This window comes from Lissotriton helveticus, chromosome 4_1 (assembly GCF_964261635.1).
Source record: "Lissotriton helveticus chromosome 4_1, aLisHel1.1, whole genome shotgun sequence".
NCBI lineage: Eukaryota > Metazoa > Chordata > Amphibia > Caudata > Salamandridae > Lissotriton > Lissotriton helveticus.
In genome coordinates, this window is record NC_136063.1 from 34,343,917 (window position 1) to 34,363,760 (window position 19,844).

The following is a 19,844-nucleotide window of genomic DNA, read 5'->3' on the forward strand; positions in this document are numbered from 1 at the left end:
TCAGTAAATGGTGACGTTGTAATTTGTCTGCTCTCTCAGCTGCTGATTCCAAAGTGGGTTCAGGATATCCTCTCTTTTTGAATTTTTGTAATGTCTCAATTTTGTGTTTACCAAAGGAGAAAAATTTACCTATGCCTCTATACACATAATTGCAACATTAAATGTAATTAAAGAGTAAAGTGATTTGCTTTCACAATGGAATCTAAAACCAATAAGCGGGCATCACAAGTGTGGCAACTGCATTTCGTGTTCCTCTACCTTGGAAGGTAATACATTTGACCATGACGGGGTCACATGGAAACATGATATGTTCACTAATTGCCGTACAAAAAATGTCATCTACGCCGTGGTTTGTCCCTGTGACAAAGTGTACATAGGCAAAACCTGTCAACCTGTCAATTTACGTATCACACAACACCAATCCCGTATAAAGAAAAAGGTGTGCACAGCACCCATGGTAGAACACTTCATGAGCCACAACCATGGGGAACTTGATTTCAAATGGACGGTCCTTGCATGGGCGGATCCTAAACAGTATGTACAGGACATAGAGGCGGCACTATTACGCAAGGAGGCCTACCTCATCATGAAATTTAACACTGTCAACAATGGACTTAATGTCCTTAGTGAAGTCACTAGAATATAATTAACGTTTTCCAGGTCTCTAGGACTACATGTCCCACAATCCTTAGCGAGAGGGCCCTCCACGCCGGTTGGTTCCCGGCACCATGTGACCAAACTATCCAACTTAGTCCACTCCACTCGCGGCGGCGAGCTGTTGTGTCCTTCCAGAACCCAAATACACAAAGCGGTTACTCAACAACCCAGGTAAGACCCGTTTTGGTTATTAGCGCACACACACGCGCTTCCTTTCGAGCATGACCGGGCATTAACCCGCTCGGTTTTTCTGCTTCTCCCTCAGGAATTAATCTTTAACAAGAGACGATTCCGTCCTAACAAACGGGTGACCCGATGCCTTGAGGGTCCGAGTCCACGGTAAGACGCCACTCGGCGCGCAGTCATTTTCCGCTTGACCTGAGATATTTAAACATAGGACATTTATCAGTTCCCCGCTCTTTTCCGTTTTTCCACAGAATACGGCGAAGAGCCTTTTTGCCTTTGGACACAAGTAAGAGATTCATTTTTAATAAACCCATTTGGGCACAAGATGTACCGTTCTCCTCGCTAACACACAATTCCCTTGTGTTTGCAGATTCTAATTAAAGGGACATTATTAAATTGAAAACTGTGCCTTCCCAGCCTCGACCTCGGAGCGGCTGCTCCTAACACAGAGGTAATTTTTTCATAATGCATGCACGCATCAGTGCCTGCTTGTACTTCATTGTACAATTACTTACCACGCCAATGTCACTACATTGCAGGTTGACTTCCACGGCTTATGATGACTGTTTTTATATAACAAAAGACCCAATCGACCATAGCACTTTGGTCGCATAAGGTATGTTGCATCAGATGGTGCATTCACATGGGATAAGCTTCCTTAAGTCAAAATTTCAGTTTTTTAATTAAATCCCTTGTTCCTCTTCCCCCAACAGTTTCAATGGATTCATTCCACGCCCTGATGAGAATCCGATGATTCACACATTGGCATTCGAAACGCGTTGGCATTCAGCATCATTGTTTTGCCCAAATTTCTTGGCATGTCCCAATTCATGTTGGGTTCTACCTTTTGTCCTGTACACAAATAGTATTCATAATTAATAGTGTTACAGGTAGTGGGGCAAGTATTGAATAAGACGTACCCCCAAAGCTTTTTTTGATCCCATCATAACTTCTGAAAAACTGTTGTTTACTGTTTTGACACAATTTATTCACTGTGTACAATGTATATGCACTTGTTGATGATTTGTTCACTATAATCTACACAATCATGGTTCATATGTTGTTTGTTTTGCTTTTTCCCTTGCAAAAATCTCTTTTTGTGTGTTCAATGTAAAGTTGACTATGTATTTTTCTCTTGCCACAAAGTATGAATAATTTATGATTTTTGATAAATAACTGACATAAATCAATTGTCTGAGTTGACTAACAGTGTGGTTTACTCTTTAATTACATTTAATGTTGCAATTATGTGTATAGAGGCATAGGTAAATTTTTCTCCTTTGGTATTAACGGGCCCTACCTACCCTCTTCCCTACTGGGCCAAACCCCTCCTTGTTCTTCATCTTCAATTTTGTGTTTGGCATATAGTTCATTAGTAGAGTTGCTCCCCCTGATAGACTTTTTGAAATTTTCCTGTTAATAGAAGGTGACATACAACGAACAATAAAAGGGGTATTTTGGGAAAATCTTTTGTCTACATATGACATTTTGCTTTCGGAGGCTGACTGGCCCCCACCTTTTGTTCTATCAGCTCTGCGAGGGGAGGAGGTGATCTTCCCCAGTTTCGCAAACACAGTCTCGAAGGAGGATGCGCTGCATTTTGCAGCAGAGTGGGCTCTGGCTCTAGGGCCGGCTGTGTACCGCAATCAATGTGGTTGGGATAAATTGTCCCCGTGTCACGAGATTCCTTTACGGTCTCAGCCGCAGCCTCAACCTCAATATCCCACACGACGTGAAGCCAAAGCTTCCGTCGCGGCATTCCTTGAACAATTGGAATATCAAGGTGTAATTGAAACATGTCTGTCACCGATGAATAAACCTCTTTTTACTGTAAACAAGCCTGACGGTTCGTATCGTTTGGTGTTGGATTACCGGCATTTAAACTCGCATTGCCGTAACTGTGCAGTACAAAATACTCACGGCTCTGCACTTGCGAATAGTCTTGTGCGTAAGCATTTTAAGACCACGCTTGACATTTCCAATGGTTTTTATGCCCATCGATTGGATGGTCTAAGTTCCCAATGGACTTCCTTTACTTGCGGCGGTGTCAACCAACAATTTCGACATTTGCCTATGGGCTATAAGAATAGTCCTGGGATTTTTACTGCTCTCATAGTCTCTCTTTTGAAGAGAATCGACCCGGATGCTTGTTTGTATGTGGATGACATTTATCTCACAGACGACGAACTTTGGGAGCATCTGTGTCGAGTCAACGGGATCATTTGTACCTTTGCAAACTTAGGTTACAAATTCAACTTTGCAAAGTCGCACATTGCAGAGTACACAGTGTTGTTTCTGGGCTACGAGCTCAACAATGAGGGAAAGGGATTAGCTCCTCACTTCCTGGAGAAATTTGCACAACAGCGCGCTCCGACAACACTGAAAAAATTACAATCTTTACTGGGCTTCTTGAATTTCGGGAGGACTTACATTCCGGAATATGCCCAGCGTATCAAGCCTTTGTATGCCTTGATACAACCATCATTTTCCAAATCATGCTGGCTGTCTGAGCATTCGGCTATTCTGCAGTCATTGAAGCTGATCTGCTCGCTTCTAAATTCTTACTGACTCATGATAATCAGACCAACCTGGTGATAAGAATTATCCCTGGGACGGTAGGTTTCACGTACCTGACTTTTAATGAAGGAGACACAGTACCTATTGCTTACAAGTCACACTTGTACACTTCGGCTGAGTTGCGCTTTTCCACTGTGGAGAAGGTTTTGACGGCTGTGCAGATGGCAATTCTTAAGGAACGTTCCCTGTCACAGGGAAAGGGCATGTTGATTGGTACACCGTGTCCTGCCTTGGAGGCGGTCACGAAAGCCAGTGTACCAAATTCAAAAGCTTTGCACCCTCGGGGGATTCAATGGGCTGCGTCCTTGACATCCCAGGATGTCACATTTATTTTTGACGCCTCATTACGGTCGCAGGAGTACTTATAGTATGAATTTGTTCATCCAGCTCCTTTAGCAATGCTACCCCTGGAGGATTTCCATTGCATCATTTACACTGATGGTTCGGCGCAGGTTGCGCATGGCTCTAAACATGCCTACGTTTCCGCATGCACCATTGTGGTCGGTGCCATGGTGAACGATGAGTTCAAGTCCAGTGTCATGCACACGCAGACACTTGGGGACTGCACTGCGTAATTAGCAGATCTTTGTGCGCTAATGCTTGCATTGGAGTACACAGATCCTGGTGTGACAACACTTATCGTAAGTGATTCTTACTACTGTGTCCAGTCTTACAATGAGAACTTGTTCTTTTGGATTCAGAATGATTTTCGTGATTCCAAAGGTAGCACAATAAAACATAAAATGATCTGGGTCCGAGTGGCTTAGCTTAAAGAGCAGTTGCCCCTTGTATTTGTGATTCATACTCTGGGCCATCAACGTGTTGGAGTCCACGCTGTTGGTAACTTGCTTGCTGATGAGGCAGCGAAATCTGCGGTATCAAAATATTTAGTTGCAGCAGTTACACGGTCCAAAAGTAAAATAGATGATGACATCTTGGCGACAGTAGCTGCCACTGAGAAGGGAAGTAAATATCCTACGGGGTTCCCTTCAATGTACACATACCACTTAAGTCCCGACAAGGTTCCTTATCTGAAAATTCCTGATGTTGGGGAACGGCTGATTCCCAACTTGGATCGCAGGGCTACGTTGATTACAGCAGCGCATGAAGGTGTGGCGCCTGCGCATGCGGGCGTCTCAGCCACTGTAACTCAGCTACAACAACGATTCTGGTGGCGCAGACTGTATAAACAGACGCACGATTATGTCCTTCAATGTGACATTTTCCAGCAGATTAAGCCTTCGACTGCTGCACGTCCGCCACAGACACAGTTGTACATATCTAATAAACCACTGGGTTGCGTTTATTTGGATCACTGCGGTCCTTTTTTATTTCTTATACTGCGTATAAGTACATCTTAGTAGCAGTTGATTCATGCACACGCTTTGTGTGGGTATGGCCCTATCGCAGCGCTGATTCATGGACTGTCATAAGAGATTTGCGTGTCTTTGTAGGGATTTTTGCCTATGGTACATTCCATTCGGATCAGGGTCCGGCTTGCGCCTCTAAGGCGTAAAAGGATGCTATCGTTTCGTTGGGGGTCCAAGTCAAGTTTTCGTCTCCGTACAGGCCTGAGGGTAATAGTGTAGTGGAATGAATGAACCGTGACTTAAAGCAATCTTTGACAGCTCGAGTTATTGGCACTGGCAGAAACTAGTTGGCCCATCTCAATGGCGTGCAGAGTGCTCCTAATAATCTCCCTAGAAGGTCTCTGGGTGGGCAGACCCCGTATGAAATGCTCTTTGGTATCAAGATGTATGTCCCTGACCTCGACGGTCTAGACTGCGAGGCTCAAGCCACGGCCTTTGACGTAGATGAACATTGCAATGTTTTACAGGATCTACAAAAGACCAGAGACAGTCTTGCAAAGGAACATTTGCCCTCCACATCGGATGATGCGTTGCAGATCCCGGTAGTTGGCTGGCTACCCAAAGTTGGAGAACTGGTTCGAGAGAAGATCGATAACAAGAAAGAATTTGGTCCTTCCTATCGAGCACCGGTCCCTGTTCTTGGAGTGAAGGGCACAAGAACAGTCATTTTACCACCACTTCCAGGTCGTAAGGAAAACAGGTTTATCTCAATTGACAATGTCAAGATACACAGGATGGCTGATTCTTCATAGCATGACACCAGCAGTCTCTTGTCCTTCGATTGTGAGAAATTCTGTTTTGGCCACTACTTCTAATGCTGAGCCAGAAGTGGCCCTCGAGATGCCTGCTGTTTTCAATCCTTTACTCAATACTTTCCCCGTTAATAACATTGATGACCTAGATTACTCCTCTCCTGCTGATTTATCGATGCCTGATTTACAAACCCGTTTGGCCACAGAATCAAGGTTTTCATTTGACTCTGCTTCAGTGACTTCGACAAAACCCTCACGTTGTGCAATTTATGCCTCTTTATTTAAGAAACATTTTTTGATTCCCCCTTGGACATATATTTGGCAAGTACTTTTTTCAATTTACCTTTTTATGTCAATTGGTTTTGTTTTTTATTTTTTCTGTATCATCGATGGACACTATGTCAAGGAGAGAACATGCATTTGGCATCTTAATAGAACTTTGGCCCCCTTTTCCTCATCACATTCATCACACAGGCTGAAGAGAGACTTGAATTTTGTTAACTTGGCCGGTTCTTAATGGGATTGTGTGGGATGCAGTTAAATTTCAAATTCATGGCCCCACTGAAGTGGTTAATGTCCCTAATGTACTGAGAGTGAACATGGGGGATGTGGTGAAACAAAACATACGTTCTGATGATTGGGATGTTCAGGCCGTAGAATCATTATTCTCTGATTTGAAATATTATGCTGCTTTTGATGCTGAAGATTTATATTTAGAGTCTGCTAATTATGGGGATTTATTTTGCTTTCAACATTTTGGTAACAGTATCCTACATTAAACGAGTTCCAGAAGGGGTACTGTAAATTACACAGTGGGAACATTGCCCGGCACCATTACAAGGCAGCTCCAGTACATTTTTGGAGAAGTACATTTATTTTACCAACTTTAATCAATCAAGTCCTGAGTCCTTTTATTTTAAGATGACACAGAAGTCCATGTCCAAGGTTAGACTTACTGATACTAAATTGCTGTATTCGAAGTCCTTTCTAGACAAGTTAGATGTAGAGGGCTACGGGCTATGGAAGGAAACCATTGACCTTAAATCGGTTTGGGGTTCTAAAAGTTGGCAGGTACAAGGCTCTGAGGCTTTGCACCGCGCATGTCTCATCCCTAATCATATGTTGTTTTTAAATTCTACTATTTCCCAGACAACATGCTTTGGATTGGCTACTTCTAAAAAATTGAATACCCCTACTATTCCTGATTTGGAAGAATATTCAGGTTTGGATAATTTCACAAAGTTTTTCATTCGAGAATTGCAGACATTATTGCATAATTCATCCTTTAATGTATCCAGTTTGGATCCGAAGGGTTGGCTGATGTGGCACAGAAGCTCTGATTCTTGCCAACGTCGCTTTCTGGGTTTAACTGAAGGTTTTACACAAGTCAGGCCTGATCCACGTTTTGATGCTGACCACACTGTTACAACATACTCAGTTGGCAAATTATGTCAGAATTGGCTACAACATTCTACATTAGCTGCTGTTAAATTACATCTAACCAAGCTGACTGATGATGTTGATATAAATGATTTTATAAAGGGCCGGGCTAGAGGTAGATCTAAACGTTGGATTTATGCTGTTTACAATGAAATCTGGAAACATTCACAAATTGAGGCTGCTAAGGGCCTAAGGGCTATTGATCAAGCTAATTTGGAAAAGGTGCTTTCGGTTGTCGATAACAGTATTAACATGCTTTCTTCCTGCTTCTACACATAATATTGTATCTTCTGTGGTTGATATTGTAAAGGATGAGGTGTCTGTTTTGTACAATGGTCAAAATCAATTGCGTTCTGTAATGCAATTTGCGTGGACCCTGCAGACACTTAAGGCTGGTAGAGTGCCCTGGAATTCCATGAACGTGTCCTCCCTCTTTGGCCCATTTAATTTGACTGACAAACAGAGCATGCTTTCAATGCATGACGCACCATTTTCCATGTTACATATTGAGAGGTTGGAATCTTTACCGTTCTCTGTAGCTGAGGCCACTGATGCAACGTGGCTTATCCATGGATTAATTACATTACCATTCGCCTTGTACAAATTTACTAATTGTATGCGATATATTGCGATAGGGCGATATAAACCATTAGGTAGCGCATTCCTCTATGAGGCGTGGTCTCTTCCATTTACATATAGGTGCCTGAAGGACGAAAAAGAAGTGAATCTTAATGGGGAAGAATGCACTGAGTCCCCTGACCATTCGTTGATATGCAGGCACATCCAGTTACATGGTTCCTGAAATCAGGAATGGCCTAATTTAGCCTGTCTTTTGAAAGGAACTCCGGTTCCAGCAATCGATCCCACGTTCACGCTACTGGCGAATGGTAGTTGTTTACTGTTGAATAACGAAGAGTGTTGGGGTTTAATTAGAGGTATCGCTTATGTGGTAACTGTATCGGAACGTGTTGTCTGTTGCAAAAACGTTCTGTATCCCCCTGCGCATGGGAATTCAGATGTTTCCATCTGGCCGCGAATCCCAACCTTGAAAGCAGAGTTCAATGGTATGACTAGAATAAGAGCCCTTTTGTCTCAAAAAGAGGTGGCCCTGAGTTCGGCCCGAGAAACATTTGTCCTTCACATAGCTAACACAAGCACAGATGTGCAGGCGCTTTTAAATACTGATTTACCGTTACATTTCAGAGAGCTGGTTCATCAAATCTTTAATGCCCCCTCCACTTCCGGCCTAGCTCACTTTTTTAAATTAGTTAGCAGCGGTCTCGTGACTTCATTCGAGAAGATATTTGGAGTCATCCCTGCCTTCATTCATTCAATTTTTTCAAGTTTGTTCGGTGGCTTCCCTGTTTTGCTGGCATTAGCTGCAGGCGTGTTGGTGATATTTTGTTTTATTAAACATGGATGCCCGTCCTGCGTTAGGAGCTGCAGAGCCCCACCTGTCACTGTTTCGCAACCGGATGCTTGATTACTATGGCACCCTGCCGCTTGCGACTTTGAGCACGGCATTTGGATTATCGTTTCGATTTTCCTATTTCACATGTGTCCAGCCTGTGTTTCATTGCCTAAGCTGCGATTTCGACTGGTCCCTTGATTTGTGTCTCTGCTTGAAAGTGTCTCCTGACGTCGATTTTAATCATCTGATGAGCCCCATAGTTGCTCACGAGTTGGTTTGTTCTGGCGAAAGGATTATGGCCTTGGCAGCGATGCATGGACTAATGGGTCATTGGGACATACTCGCAGCGGCGCATGAGTTCTTGGCACAGAGCTTTCTTGCGACCCCACCGAGTTGTCCTCTGATGATGCTAGAGCATCCAGTGCTGGAGCAGCACGTATGTTCTTTCCCACTACTTAATTGGATGGCTGAACTGTTTTCGGATGATGACAGTGATTTCATGTTGGAGGCTGGTGCTGCATATTTTGTATATTCAGTTCTATCGTGAGATGCCATGGAGTCTTTTATTATTTAGGCACATACCTGTTTGTATTTTTGGACGGTGGCTTTTTCTTACAAACAATTTTTTTTATATACGTCCCAGACCTATTGACTTGTATTTAAAAGTTTGGAACCATTTTGTTTGGCCACTATAGGCCATCATATATGCTTTTGGAAATTATCTTAGCTCATTATTATTGAACTCTGTTTTCAGGTTATGCCCCTGTTCTTGTCCTACCTTTCCATGATTTTTGACAGTGCTCGGATCATTGGGGGGGTGTCATATAGCTAATTCTTTTCTACATACTGTGTTAAGTTAGCATGAGCCTATTAAATGTTTAAACGCCTTTTTTCCTTTCTGCTTCATTTTGCACATGAAACATAATTGTTGTTTTAGCTTTCAACCCACAAGAGCTTCGTGATTTACTTGAGAAATAATATGTTATTGCTCTGATATCAGTTTTGCTTGGTACTCTGTCTGCACAGTGAGTGCTGAAGGCTCCAAGGATAACTTGACACAGTGTTGTTGTAAGGTCTGATCTTCGCACCTCTATGGACATAACAGACATGCTGCTGCCAAAATCTGGCTCTAGCCGGGTTTTATATTGTTGTGCTGAACACACACGAATACACTTGATGGTGCTTCGCATGCAGAGAGCTGGTGGAAGATGATGCGATCCTCTGCCACTGAGATTTTGAGGTATGGGCCCGCCCTGCTAAAACCCAAATGAGACCTTTATAGATATAAAATTATATGCTAAATAGGGAGGGTGACAATTAGGTATTGCAAATTCATATTCATTACAGCATCTTAGTATGCTGTCACCGTGTGCTTTCTATGGACTAGTAACTATGCTGATAACTTTGTTTCTTATAATATGTTTGCTAGTGTCATATAAGATACTGTGTTTGAGAACCCTGCATTAGTAAATAAATATTTCAAATATGCACGTGTCCTGATTTACTCCACGTTCTGGTTTGAAATGATTATATAGTGAAAGAGTGTTCGTGTGTTCCACGATACCTGAGGTATTTCAAGTTCATGTTCTGTTTTGTCTAAACATTGGGAGTTTGTTATAACCAATGAGATACTGTAGCTAGCTCGGTAAGGGGATTTTGGGTACTGAGGCGAGTTTTGGGCCATCCTAATTCACCGAGGTTCCAGGTCTCTATGCACAGTTCTGTAGGAGAACGGAATTCCCGCTACAATGCCTCCTTGCTGCCTCCTTGTTTCCTGTGTTTTTCCCTCCCCTCTGCCCTGTGCGCCAGTTACCCTGCCCCCGCCACTCCTGATCCGGCCCTTTCCCACCGCTGCTTCCCCTAGGCCCCACCCCCCTGCACACCCATTCGCCTTCCGGCTCCCGCCTCCCAGCTGTTCCTCCCTTCCAAGCCACCTCATATGCAGGCCGAGATCGGCAGCAAAGCAGAATCACGCCGCTCCTAAGGCAAGCCTGTCCGCGCTCATCTGCACCTGAACCACGGCCAGCGCCAGAACCCCTGGACCCCGTGAACGCCACAACACTAGAATTTACTACGACGCCAACACCCTCCATGCACTCAATGCCGGCCGAAACCACACCTGCTTCCAGGCCACCCCGAAATGGAACCACGGACCCTTATACTGCCACACCTGCAGCTTCACCTGCGACAGAACCACTAAACCTCCAAGGACTGGACCCAACCACCTCCGCTGCATACTCCTCAACACCAGCTCCACACGCAAACACGCCGTCGAGCTCTGGGACCTGCTCGACACCTCTGCCCCAGACGCAGCCTTTCTAACCGAGACCTGGTGGAACGACTCCTCGGCGCCTGACATCGCCATAGCCATCCTAGACGGATACAAGATCACCCGCAGGGATCGCGCTAATGGAATGGGAGGAGGAATAGCCATTGTCCACAATTCCACCCTCAAGGTCGCCATCCACGCAGATGACACAATCAACACTGCCGAACACCTGCACTTCCGGATCAACACCGACCCCAACACCACCCTCAGAGGAACACGCATCTACAGACCCCCGGACCCCGGGCTCAGTTCAGCGACTCCATCGCCGACCTTGCCAGCACCCACGCACTCACCTCCACGGACTACATCCTTCTCGGAAACCTGAACTTCCACCTCGAGAACAACATCAATGCCAACTCCGCCACCCTGATCGACAACCTTGCCCACCTCGGCCTCAGACAACTCGTCACCGCACCCACCCACGCCGCCGGCCACACGCTGGATCCTGTCTGCTCCACAGGCTCACATGTCGCGTCCGACCGCTCCACCGAACTCCACTGGACCGACCACCGCTGCATCCATTTGACCTTCAAGAAACCACCACGCACCACCGCACCCAACAGCTGCCTCGCTGCTGCTGGAGCAAAGTCACCAGTTGATCACCTCCCTCACCAAGAACCCACCCACCGACACCACCAACCCAGACGCAGCAGCCTGAAACCTCAGACAGTGTTTCGACGACTGCGGCAACACCCTCGCCCTGCTCAAGTAACCCTCCAACATCCACGCCAACAAGAGAGTCACCTGGTTCACCGACGAGCTCCAGACCTCTAACATGTATGCCAGAAACTGGGGAAGACATGGCTCCACCAACGCACACCGGACAACCACGCAGCCCACAAGGACGCCACCCGCAGACACTACCAACTCATAAGATTAGCCAAGAGATCCTCCTTCAAAGACCGCTTGGATAACAATGCACATAACAGCAAAGAGCTCTTCAGCATCCTAAAGGAACTCTCCAACCCGAGCGCCAATGACATCCCGCCCTCACAAGAACTGTGCGACTCACTAGCCATCTTCTTCCACCGCAAGATCGCTAACATCCACGACAGCTTCAACACCACGACCGCCCGACTACGCCAGACTCCACTTCCCCTGTAAACACCACCAGCGCCAACCGCCTGACCTCCTGGTCCAACGTTAACGATGTCGAGACACGCAAGGTCATGAACTCCATCCACTCAGGATCTCCGTCTGACTCGTGCCCACACCACATATTCAACAAACCAGACGCAGCCATTGCACCCCAAGTACGGAAGGTCATCAACATCTCCTTCGAAACAGCGACATTCCTGGAAAGCTGGAAGCACGCAGAATTCAACGCCTTCCTCAAGAAGCCCAAAGCAGACCCCAAGAACCTCAAGAACTTCTGGCCCATCTCCCTGCTCCCGATGAAGGTCATCGAGAAAATCGTCAACATGCAACTGGCCCGCCACCTGGAAGACAACAACATCTTGGATCTGTCCCAGTCCGGATTCAGACGAAACCACAGCACCGAGACAGCCCTCCTCACCGCGACTGACGACATCAGGCGCAAACTAGACAACGGCGAAACATCAGCCCTCATCCTCCTGGACTTGTCAGTTGCCTTTGACATGGTCTGCCATTGCACTCTAAAGACACGCCTCCTAAAAGCCGGAATCCTAGAGAAGGCTCTTGACTGGACCATAACCTTCCTCTCTGACAGAACCCAGAGCATTCCAATCCAAAGCCACTGACATCATCTGCGGCGTCCCCCAGGGCTCATCCCTCAACCCAACGCTGTTCATTGTCTACATGGCCCCCCTCGCACAAGTGGCCCGCCATCATGACCTCAACATCATCTCCTATGCCGACGACACGCAGCTCATCCTCTCCCTCACCAAGGACCCACAAACCGCCAAAACCAACCTCCAAGAGGGAATGACGGCCGTCGCCGACTGGATGAGGAGCAGCCGTCTGAAGCTGAACTCAGACAAGATGGAGGTCCTCATCCTCGGACCCACCCCCTCAGCCTGGGATGACTCCTGGTGGCCGACCACACTGGGAACAGCATCAACACCCACCGACCATGCACGCAATCTAGGATTCATCCTCAACTCCTCCCTTTCCATGTCTAAGCAGTTCAACGCTGTCACCTCCCCCTGCTACAACACCCTCTGCATGCTCCACAGGATCTACAAGTGGATCCCGACTGAAACAAGAAGAACAGTGACACAGGCCATCGTCAGCAGCAGACTGGAGTGCGGCAATGCACTCTACATAGGAATCCCAGCCAAACACCTACGATGACTACAACGCATCCAAAACGCCTCCGCCAACTGATCGTAAAAGTCCCCTGCCGCAGCCACATCACCCCCCACCTGAGAGACCTACACTGCCTCCCGGTCGACAAGAGGATCACCTTCAGGCTCCTCACCCATGCACACAAAACACTCCACAACTCTGGACCAGCCTACCTGAACAGCAGACTCAGCTTCCACACCCCCACCCGCCAGCTCCGCTCCGCCAGGCTCGCCCTCGCCGCTGTCCCCCGCATCCAATGAACAACGTTCTGCAGCAGATCCTTCTCCTACCTCGCCACCAAGACCTGGAACACCCTCCCTACCCACATACGGCAGACCCAAGACCTACTCGCCTTCAGAAGACTCCTCAAGACTTGGCTCTTCGAGCAGTAGCAGCACCCCCTTCCCCTCAGAGCCTTGGGACCCTCACGGGTAAGTAGCGCACTTTACAAGTACTTTGATTGATTGATTGATTGTGGGTCATTTAGCTTCCATGACGCAGCTGAGACAAAGCATTTAATTTTATATAATCCACTGCTAGCCCACATTAATTAACTTCCTGTCACCCATACTACCTACCTCCTCCATGCCCTTCTGCCCTATCAGAGCTTGGTCCATTGAAATTGTCTTCCATGAGCACCCGTAGATAATATTTTTTTCAAGTCTTGTATTTTCTGTGATATGACCACTGAAGGCTATGATTTTATATTAAAAACAAAGCTTTGGACTATACTATTTCCCGCTGAAAGGCAATATTTGTGTCCATGTTTTCCCATACCTGGCGTGTCACACAGTTTGATGCATACCTTCCCTCCATGTTAAAGAACAGTAGATGTTTCAGCACCCAGGCTAATGTGATGCAGAGCGAAATACATATAAGGTCCCCACGGTGGGACCGATTGCATTGTAAATGCTTTTTTGGATCAATAGGTAATGACAGAGTGGAAATTGTGGGTGTTATGACTTGAAGTAAAACATGTACTTTTAGGAGAAACCATAAAATATTATACATCTCTGTAGTTAATTATGAGCAACAAAAACACTGACAACTGGTAAAGGTCATCAGTGCAGACATGTAAGACATGTAAGACCGGTAGGAGAGTCTGTGTTTGTGTATTTCAAAATGGAGAGTAAGGGTATTTAATAGGTTCCTACTCCTTAGACCCCTAGAAATACAATTAACGAACAAAACAAAGAAATGAGTAGTCCCAGGACAGGAGGTCCTAGTGGTTCGAAACGGAGAGATGTGAGAAAAAGAAAAATATTTATTTATTTTTAAGAAACCCCTCACTCACCGACCTGGTCGGTGTCATGCTTCATCATCGGGGTCCACCCAAGTGACCGAATGCCACTTGGGTGTGCTGCGACGCCTGCAACTGCAGCGGAGCTGGTTTTTTGTGAGTGAATGTGCAAAAGGATTTAGTGAAGTTAAAAAGTGTACAGCATGTGCCCCCTTAGGAACAATTTTATTCTGGGGCCAGTGTAACACGGTTAAAAAGTAGTGAGATACTTCTAATGGTGATATTGGCCAAAAAGTATCAGGAGGTGAATAAAAATGTGGTCGACATGTTTCAACCTTGTATGATTCTAGGTTTTCTTCAGGACCAGATGTGGTGAGACGGGAGGTCTGCACGCGCTAAGGTGCACCCTTCCCAGACCCACCTATGTGCTATACCGCGTACTCACGGTTTTTGTGCTTGCTTACAGCATTCTGTGTAAGGTAATCTGTAACAAGATAACACAGCAAGGAAATATTGCAATGGTTATACATCACTGATATGTCTCCGTTCGTTCATATAGTTCATCATTTTAAACATGCAGTTGTAACCCAGTGTAAACATATCTTTTTACTGGATTGCATACATATCAGTATTCAATTCCTTCAATCAAGTGTGTCAAGCGTATCTCGAAGAATCTATTCGGGGCGCTTAAGTGACTAAAATAGTCGAGGTATATATGTAGTCATTCTGTATTTTTCAGACTCATAGTGTGAGGCAATTGGGGACTTACTTGTTTTTAATGCTAATCGAGCCCCATGGATGCCATGGCGGGGCCACCTATGAGCGTTCTGTTGGAAAAAACGCTGACAAAAGTTATGGCTGCTTATCGATATATCCCGAGTTGCCAAGATCTTTAGCCAGTAGTCCAGTAACTCATGAGCGCTCTAAACCATCGCACTTACTTGTCATCAGGTAAGATCCCTCCAGAAACCTATCCAGCACACACGGCGTCCCGGGGATACTCCGGTCTGAACTTCCCTGTATTTAAAAACCGAAGCTCCCTGATTGGACAATGGAGACACGTGATCCTACTGTCTGTGTTTTGTCATATGTTTCATGTAGAGAGTTTCAGATGTTTAAGCAAGGGCAGATCTTAATGGGCTTTTAGAGTTTTGATGGGGATTTGAAGGGAAGGACCATTTTGGATTTCGTTGGGACAGGTCTGTTATGCGGAGTTTTGGTAAATGCTCAGTTTAAGAGTCTACATGGGGGTTGGTTGTGCTTCTGAGACCCCTGTTTGGTTTCTCTGGTAGCTATGTTGCTGTAATGAAATGCATACAGTGTGACCTGCTTGTTCTTCTCTTCACAGGGACCCCTGAGCTTAGGATCGTCCTGGTCGGAAAGACAGGAGTGGGGAAAAGTGCGACCGGAAACAGCATCCTCGGGCAGAAAGAGTTTGTCTCCAAATTGTCTTCAAATTCAGTGACAATTAAAAGCAATGAAGGGTCCTGTGTGAGGAACGGACAAAAGATCGTGGTCGTCGACACTCCTGGACTGTTCGACCCCCAGATTCCAAATTCAGTAATTGCGGAAAAGATCGCTGAAAGTGTAGTGATGGCGGCCCCCGGCCCCCACGCCTTCATCCTGGTGATTTCCGCCAGTCGCTTCACTGCGGAGGAGGCGGAGGCCGTCAAAGACATCCAGGCTCTGTTCGGACAAGAGGCCTCACGGTACATGATGGTCCTGTTCACACGGACGGATGACCTGGAATATGCTAATATTACCCTGGAAGACTACATGCGAGGTGCAGATGAAAAGCTGAAACGTGTCATTAGCAGCTGCGGGGGCCGCTACTTGGCCTTGAACAACCGCGCGGCAGAGGCGGCGCGGGCGCAGCAGGTGGAGGCGCTGGTCTCACTGGTCCAGGGGATGGTGGAGAAGAACGGGGGCTCCTGCTACACCACAGAGATGTTTAAGAGGGCGGAGGAGGAGATCCAGAAGGAGATGGCGAAAAACAACAAGTCAAGGGAAGAGGCGAAGCAGAGCTTCCTGGCACGGATAATGGATGCCTTACGGAGTGGAGTGCAAAGTGCGCTCGAAACATTAAGTGACGTCGGGGCGAGACTGCGGGACCTATTCACCCGCAGACAGTGATGGACTCACGGAAAGACTGCAGCGTTTGAGCAGTGGAACGCCAGCTCCTGCAGGTGGAAGTATTATTCTCACTGGGAAACGTCTCGGGTTCAAAGTTATTTGCGGGCACACTTAGCTCACAATTTATTCTCCTTACTAAACATAAAAAAGGAATACGAGAGGAGGAAGTGATGTTCATGTATGAGACCTCTCAATAACACCAATGCCCCACACCTCGAGCACTGAAGATACAACATGTGAACTGCTTTTTTTTTTTTTCTTTTTGGTCCTCATCTCACCTTGCAAGCCTCTGCGGGTCTTATGAAGCCACCTTCGATATCTGTCTCCCCTACGGCTTACCGCACTCGCTTGGGTCGTCCGACCGGTTCCCTTATTTTGTGAGGGACCCTGGTGTAATCATAAGACCAATGATGTTACCATAATCTTAGATTCTTACCCCAGCTCACGAGGGGGTGCCAAATATTCGAGATCTTATCCTCCACATCATCGTACTCTAAACGAGCCATAGAGAATGCCGCTTTGAGCCAATCCTCCCTTTGCGGGGGTAAGGGGTCTTTCCACCTTTTACACACTTCCCTTCTGGCCAATAATATCGAGTACAATAATAGACCCTTATCTTTCTGCGAGAGAGTCTGACTGAGGCGACCATCATCTCCAAAGAATACCAATTGCATATTTAACTCTATGTTAGTGTTTAAGATGTACCTCGGTCCAAAATCTTGCCAGGGTTAAGCACTCATAGAAGATATGTAGGTCATTTGCAAGAGGTGCAGCACATCTAGGGCATTTGGGTGTGGGATCTGGGGCAAACTTTGCTATTTTTGCAGGGGTGTAGTAAAGTCTATTGATGACGGAGAAGTGTTTTTTTTTTAAACAGGCAGGTTTGACAGATCTATATAAGGTCTTTAATGAGGATATATACAAAGAGTCTGCTGAGGGCCCAAATATGGTTTCCGTCCACACTGCAGCAGAGGCAGGTGTCTCCTGGTCCTCGGCCTCCAACAAACTGTTGTACCACATAGAGATTTCCTTATTCAATGGGCGTGTCCCCTGCAACATATCTTCGATCTCTCTGTTTCCACTGATTTCCCCCTTTTCTGCCTCATACCAAGATGTTAACTGTATGTACTTAAATCTTGAGAGTCCCGGGCCAATCTTTGCCCTCAGGTACTCCCAAGGATATATCCCCCCGGAGTCCAATAATTCAGACCAGTTTCTGATACCTGCCCTCTTTATCGGTAATGCCAAGCTATCCTGCAGGCAGTCCGGGTTTCCTGGTGCATCCCATACAGGAGCGTGTTCAGAGGAGTATCCAATGCCCCAACTGCGCCTGAGCCTGCACCATAGCTCTAGAGATGCCCTTATGATCTTCAGTCGCACCCTCTTGAAGAACCTTGGTGATCCAAATTTATACAGAAAGGCCTCACCGTCTCCTACCCCTTCCACCGCACCATTTCACCCAACAACCTCCCCCAAGCTGACTCCCCTGGTTTCACTAGCAGCATCCGTATCCTTTTAAACTGGAAAGCTGCTGCGTATAGCCTTACATCTGGGAGTGCTAACCCTCCCTTTTTCAATCTGCGTCTGAGTTTTTTCCACGCCAGGCGCACCCCTTTATTACCCCAAACAAAACTGCTGATCTTACTCTGTACTTTCATCAGACTTTTACTCGAAAATGTTAATGGGATTGAAGAAAAGAGATAGGACAACTTGGGGAGGATAACCATCTTTACTAAATTAGTTTTCCCATAGATGGTCAGTGGGAGATTTCCCCATCTATTAAACAGACTATCGATTTCCTTTACCACCCTCTTTAAGTTAACTCGGGAATCTTTTCGATTTCCTTCACTACATGAATCCCCAAGTATCTCATCTCTTCACTTACTGTCCCTGGCCACTCTAGGTTCCAACACATCACCTCCGTCTTTGATCTATTAACAAGAAACCCAGAGAGCGATCCAAACTCACACATACACTCCTTCACCCTCGTGATAGCTGTGTCTGGATCGCTTGTATACAGTATCAAGTCGTCAGCATACAAAGCTATTTTTGAGCTGTATTGTTATGATCTGAATGGGAGTATTGATTCCTCCAATCTAAGCATCTGGGCTAATGGTTCCACATACAGATTAAACAAAAGAGGTGATATCGGGCACCCTTGCCTAGTGCCCCGCTGAATATCAAAACTCGCAGTGAGGAACCCGTTTAGGAGTATTCGAGCAGAGGCGCCCTGATAACAGTTCTGCAGGGTCTGTATAAATATTGGGCCAAATCCCATAGCCTTCAGTACCTCCCATAGATAAACCCAGCTTACTCTATCGAAGGCCTTGGCAGCGTCAACAGCGACTACGGCCAAGGGTTCTGTCCTCCGGATAGCCAGATCAATGTTGCCTATAAGGAGCTGTGTTTGTTCCTGGATAAATCTACCTGCGACAAACCCTTTCTGGTCTGGATGTATTAACTTCGACATCAATTTGGCCAATCTCCCTGCTAAAATGCCCATAAAGATCTTATAATCAGCATTTAGCAGGGAGAATGGACGGTAAGAGTTTGCCTTTTTTGGGTCTTTGCCAGGTTTTAATAACAGAACTGCTTGACTGGAAACTAAATCTGAACTTGTAAGCTCATGTATTCTGTCATCCATGTAAAGTTTTTAGCTATTCACCCATTATGTTCGTGTCAGTGTCCCTGATGAAGTGGGATGGGTTTTTTAACATACAAGATACATGTGGGCACTATAATACCCACCCAGGAAGTACTGTTTGATGCTCCACTTTTATGTATTAAAACACACTCCATCCTTACCTGGCATTGAGTCCCGTTTGTTACCAAGAACACCCATCATGAGTGCACTGCAGCTGGCTCACTGAAAGACCCGACCTGCACATGCTAAACAACTAAGGGGGGAAATACACATACCCATAGCATAATATAACAGTGAAGAGTAGGTGACAGCCAATGGGATGGCCACTGCACCATGTAAGGGTCAAGAGAGACTGTGCTGCACCTGTTGTTCTCCTTTACACCCAAATCCAAGTGACGTTCAAAGAGGACAGTTAACAGGTCTTTTTAAAGACATTATGACGTGTGATCAGACAAAGGTTCGGAGGGAGCGCAAGATTGTTGTGGCACTTCTGGAGAAGAATGGTGTCTTGCAAACTCCCTTTGAAGGCGGGGAGGAAGTTCAAGGAGAAGGAACTGAGCACTTCTTGAATCCCAGATGGCGCATAAAGCGGCATATGTACAAGCCCCTACCGCCACCACAACGTCACTTTTTCCAATGTTGCGTGGCAATAGGCGCTATGGCTTATTTACAAGGCAGCAACACGCCACTTAATGTAGCTTAACGCTGCCTTATATCTAAGGCCCCCTTTCATGCTATGCTTAGCGTGAAAGGGGAGGGCAGTGGGTGTTGTGGGCGCTCCACCGCAACACCCATTGATTTTGACGCTGCCCCCTATGTGCAAGGGCAGCGTACATA

At 46.2% G+C, this 19,844-nt stretch overlaps 1 protein-coding gene across 3 annotated transcripts in view; it reads left to right on the forward strand.

The window, feature by feature from the left end:
* LOC144828309 (GTPase IMAP family member 4-like) overlaps window positions 1–19,165 on the forward strand; it is a 136,483-nt gene extending 117,318 nt beyond the window's left edge. For 2 of the 3 annotated variants that reach the window (XM_078686391.1, XM_078686392.1), the window contains one exon: window positions 15,579–19,165. In XM_078686391.1, coding sequence (XP_078542517.1) covers window positions 15,579–16,363 — 785 coding nt within the window. In that variant the 3' untranslated portion in view covers window positions 16,364–19,165. The remainder of the gene's footprint in view (window positions 1–15,578) is intronic. The other variant, XR_013610423.1, reaches the window with a different exon arrangement.
* Window positions 19,166–19,844: the final 679 nt, after the last annotated feature.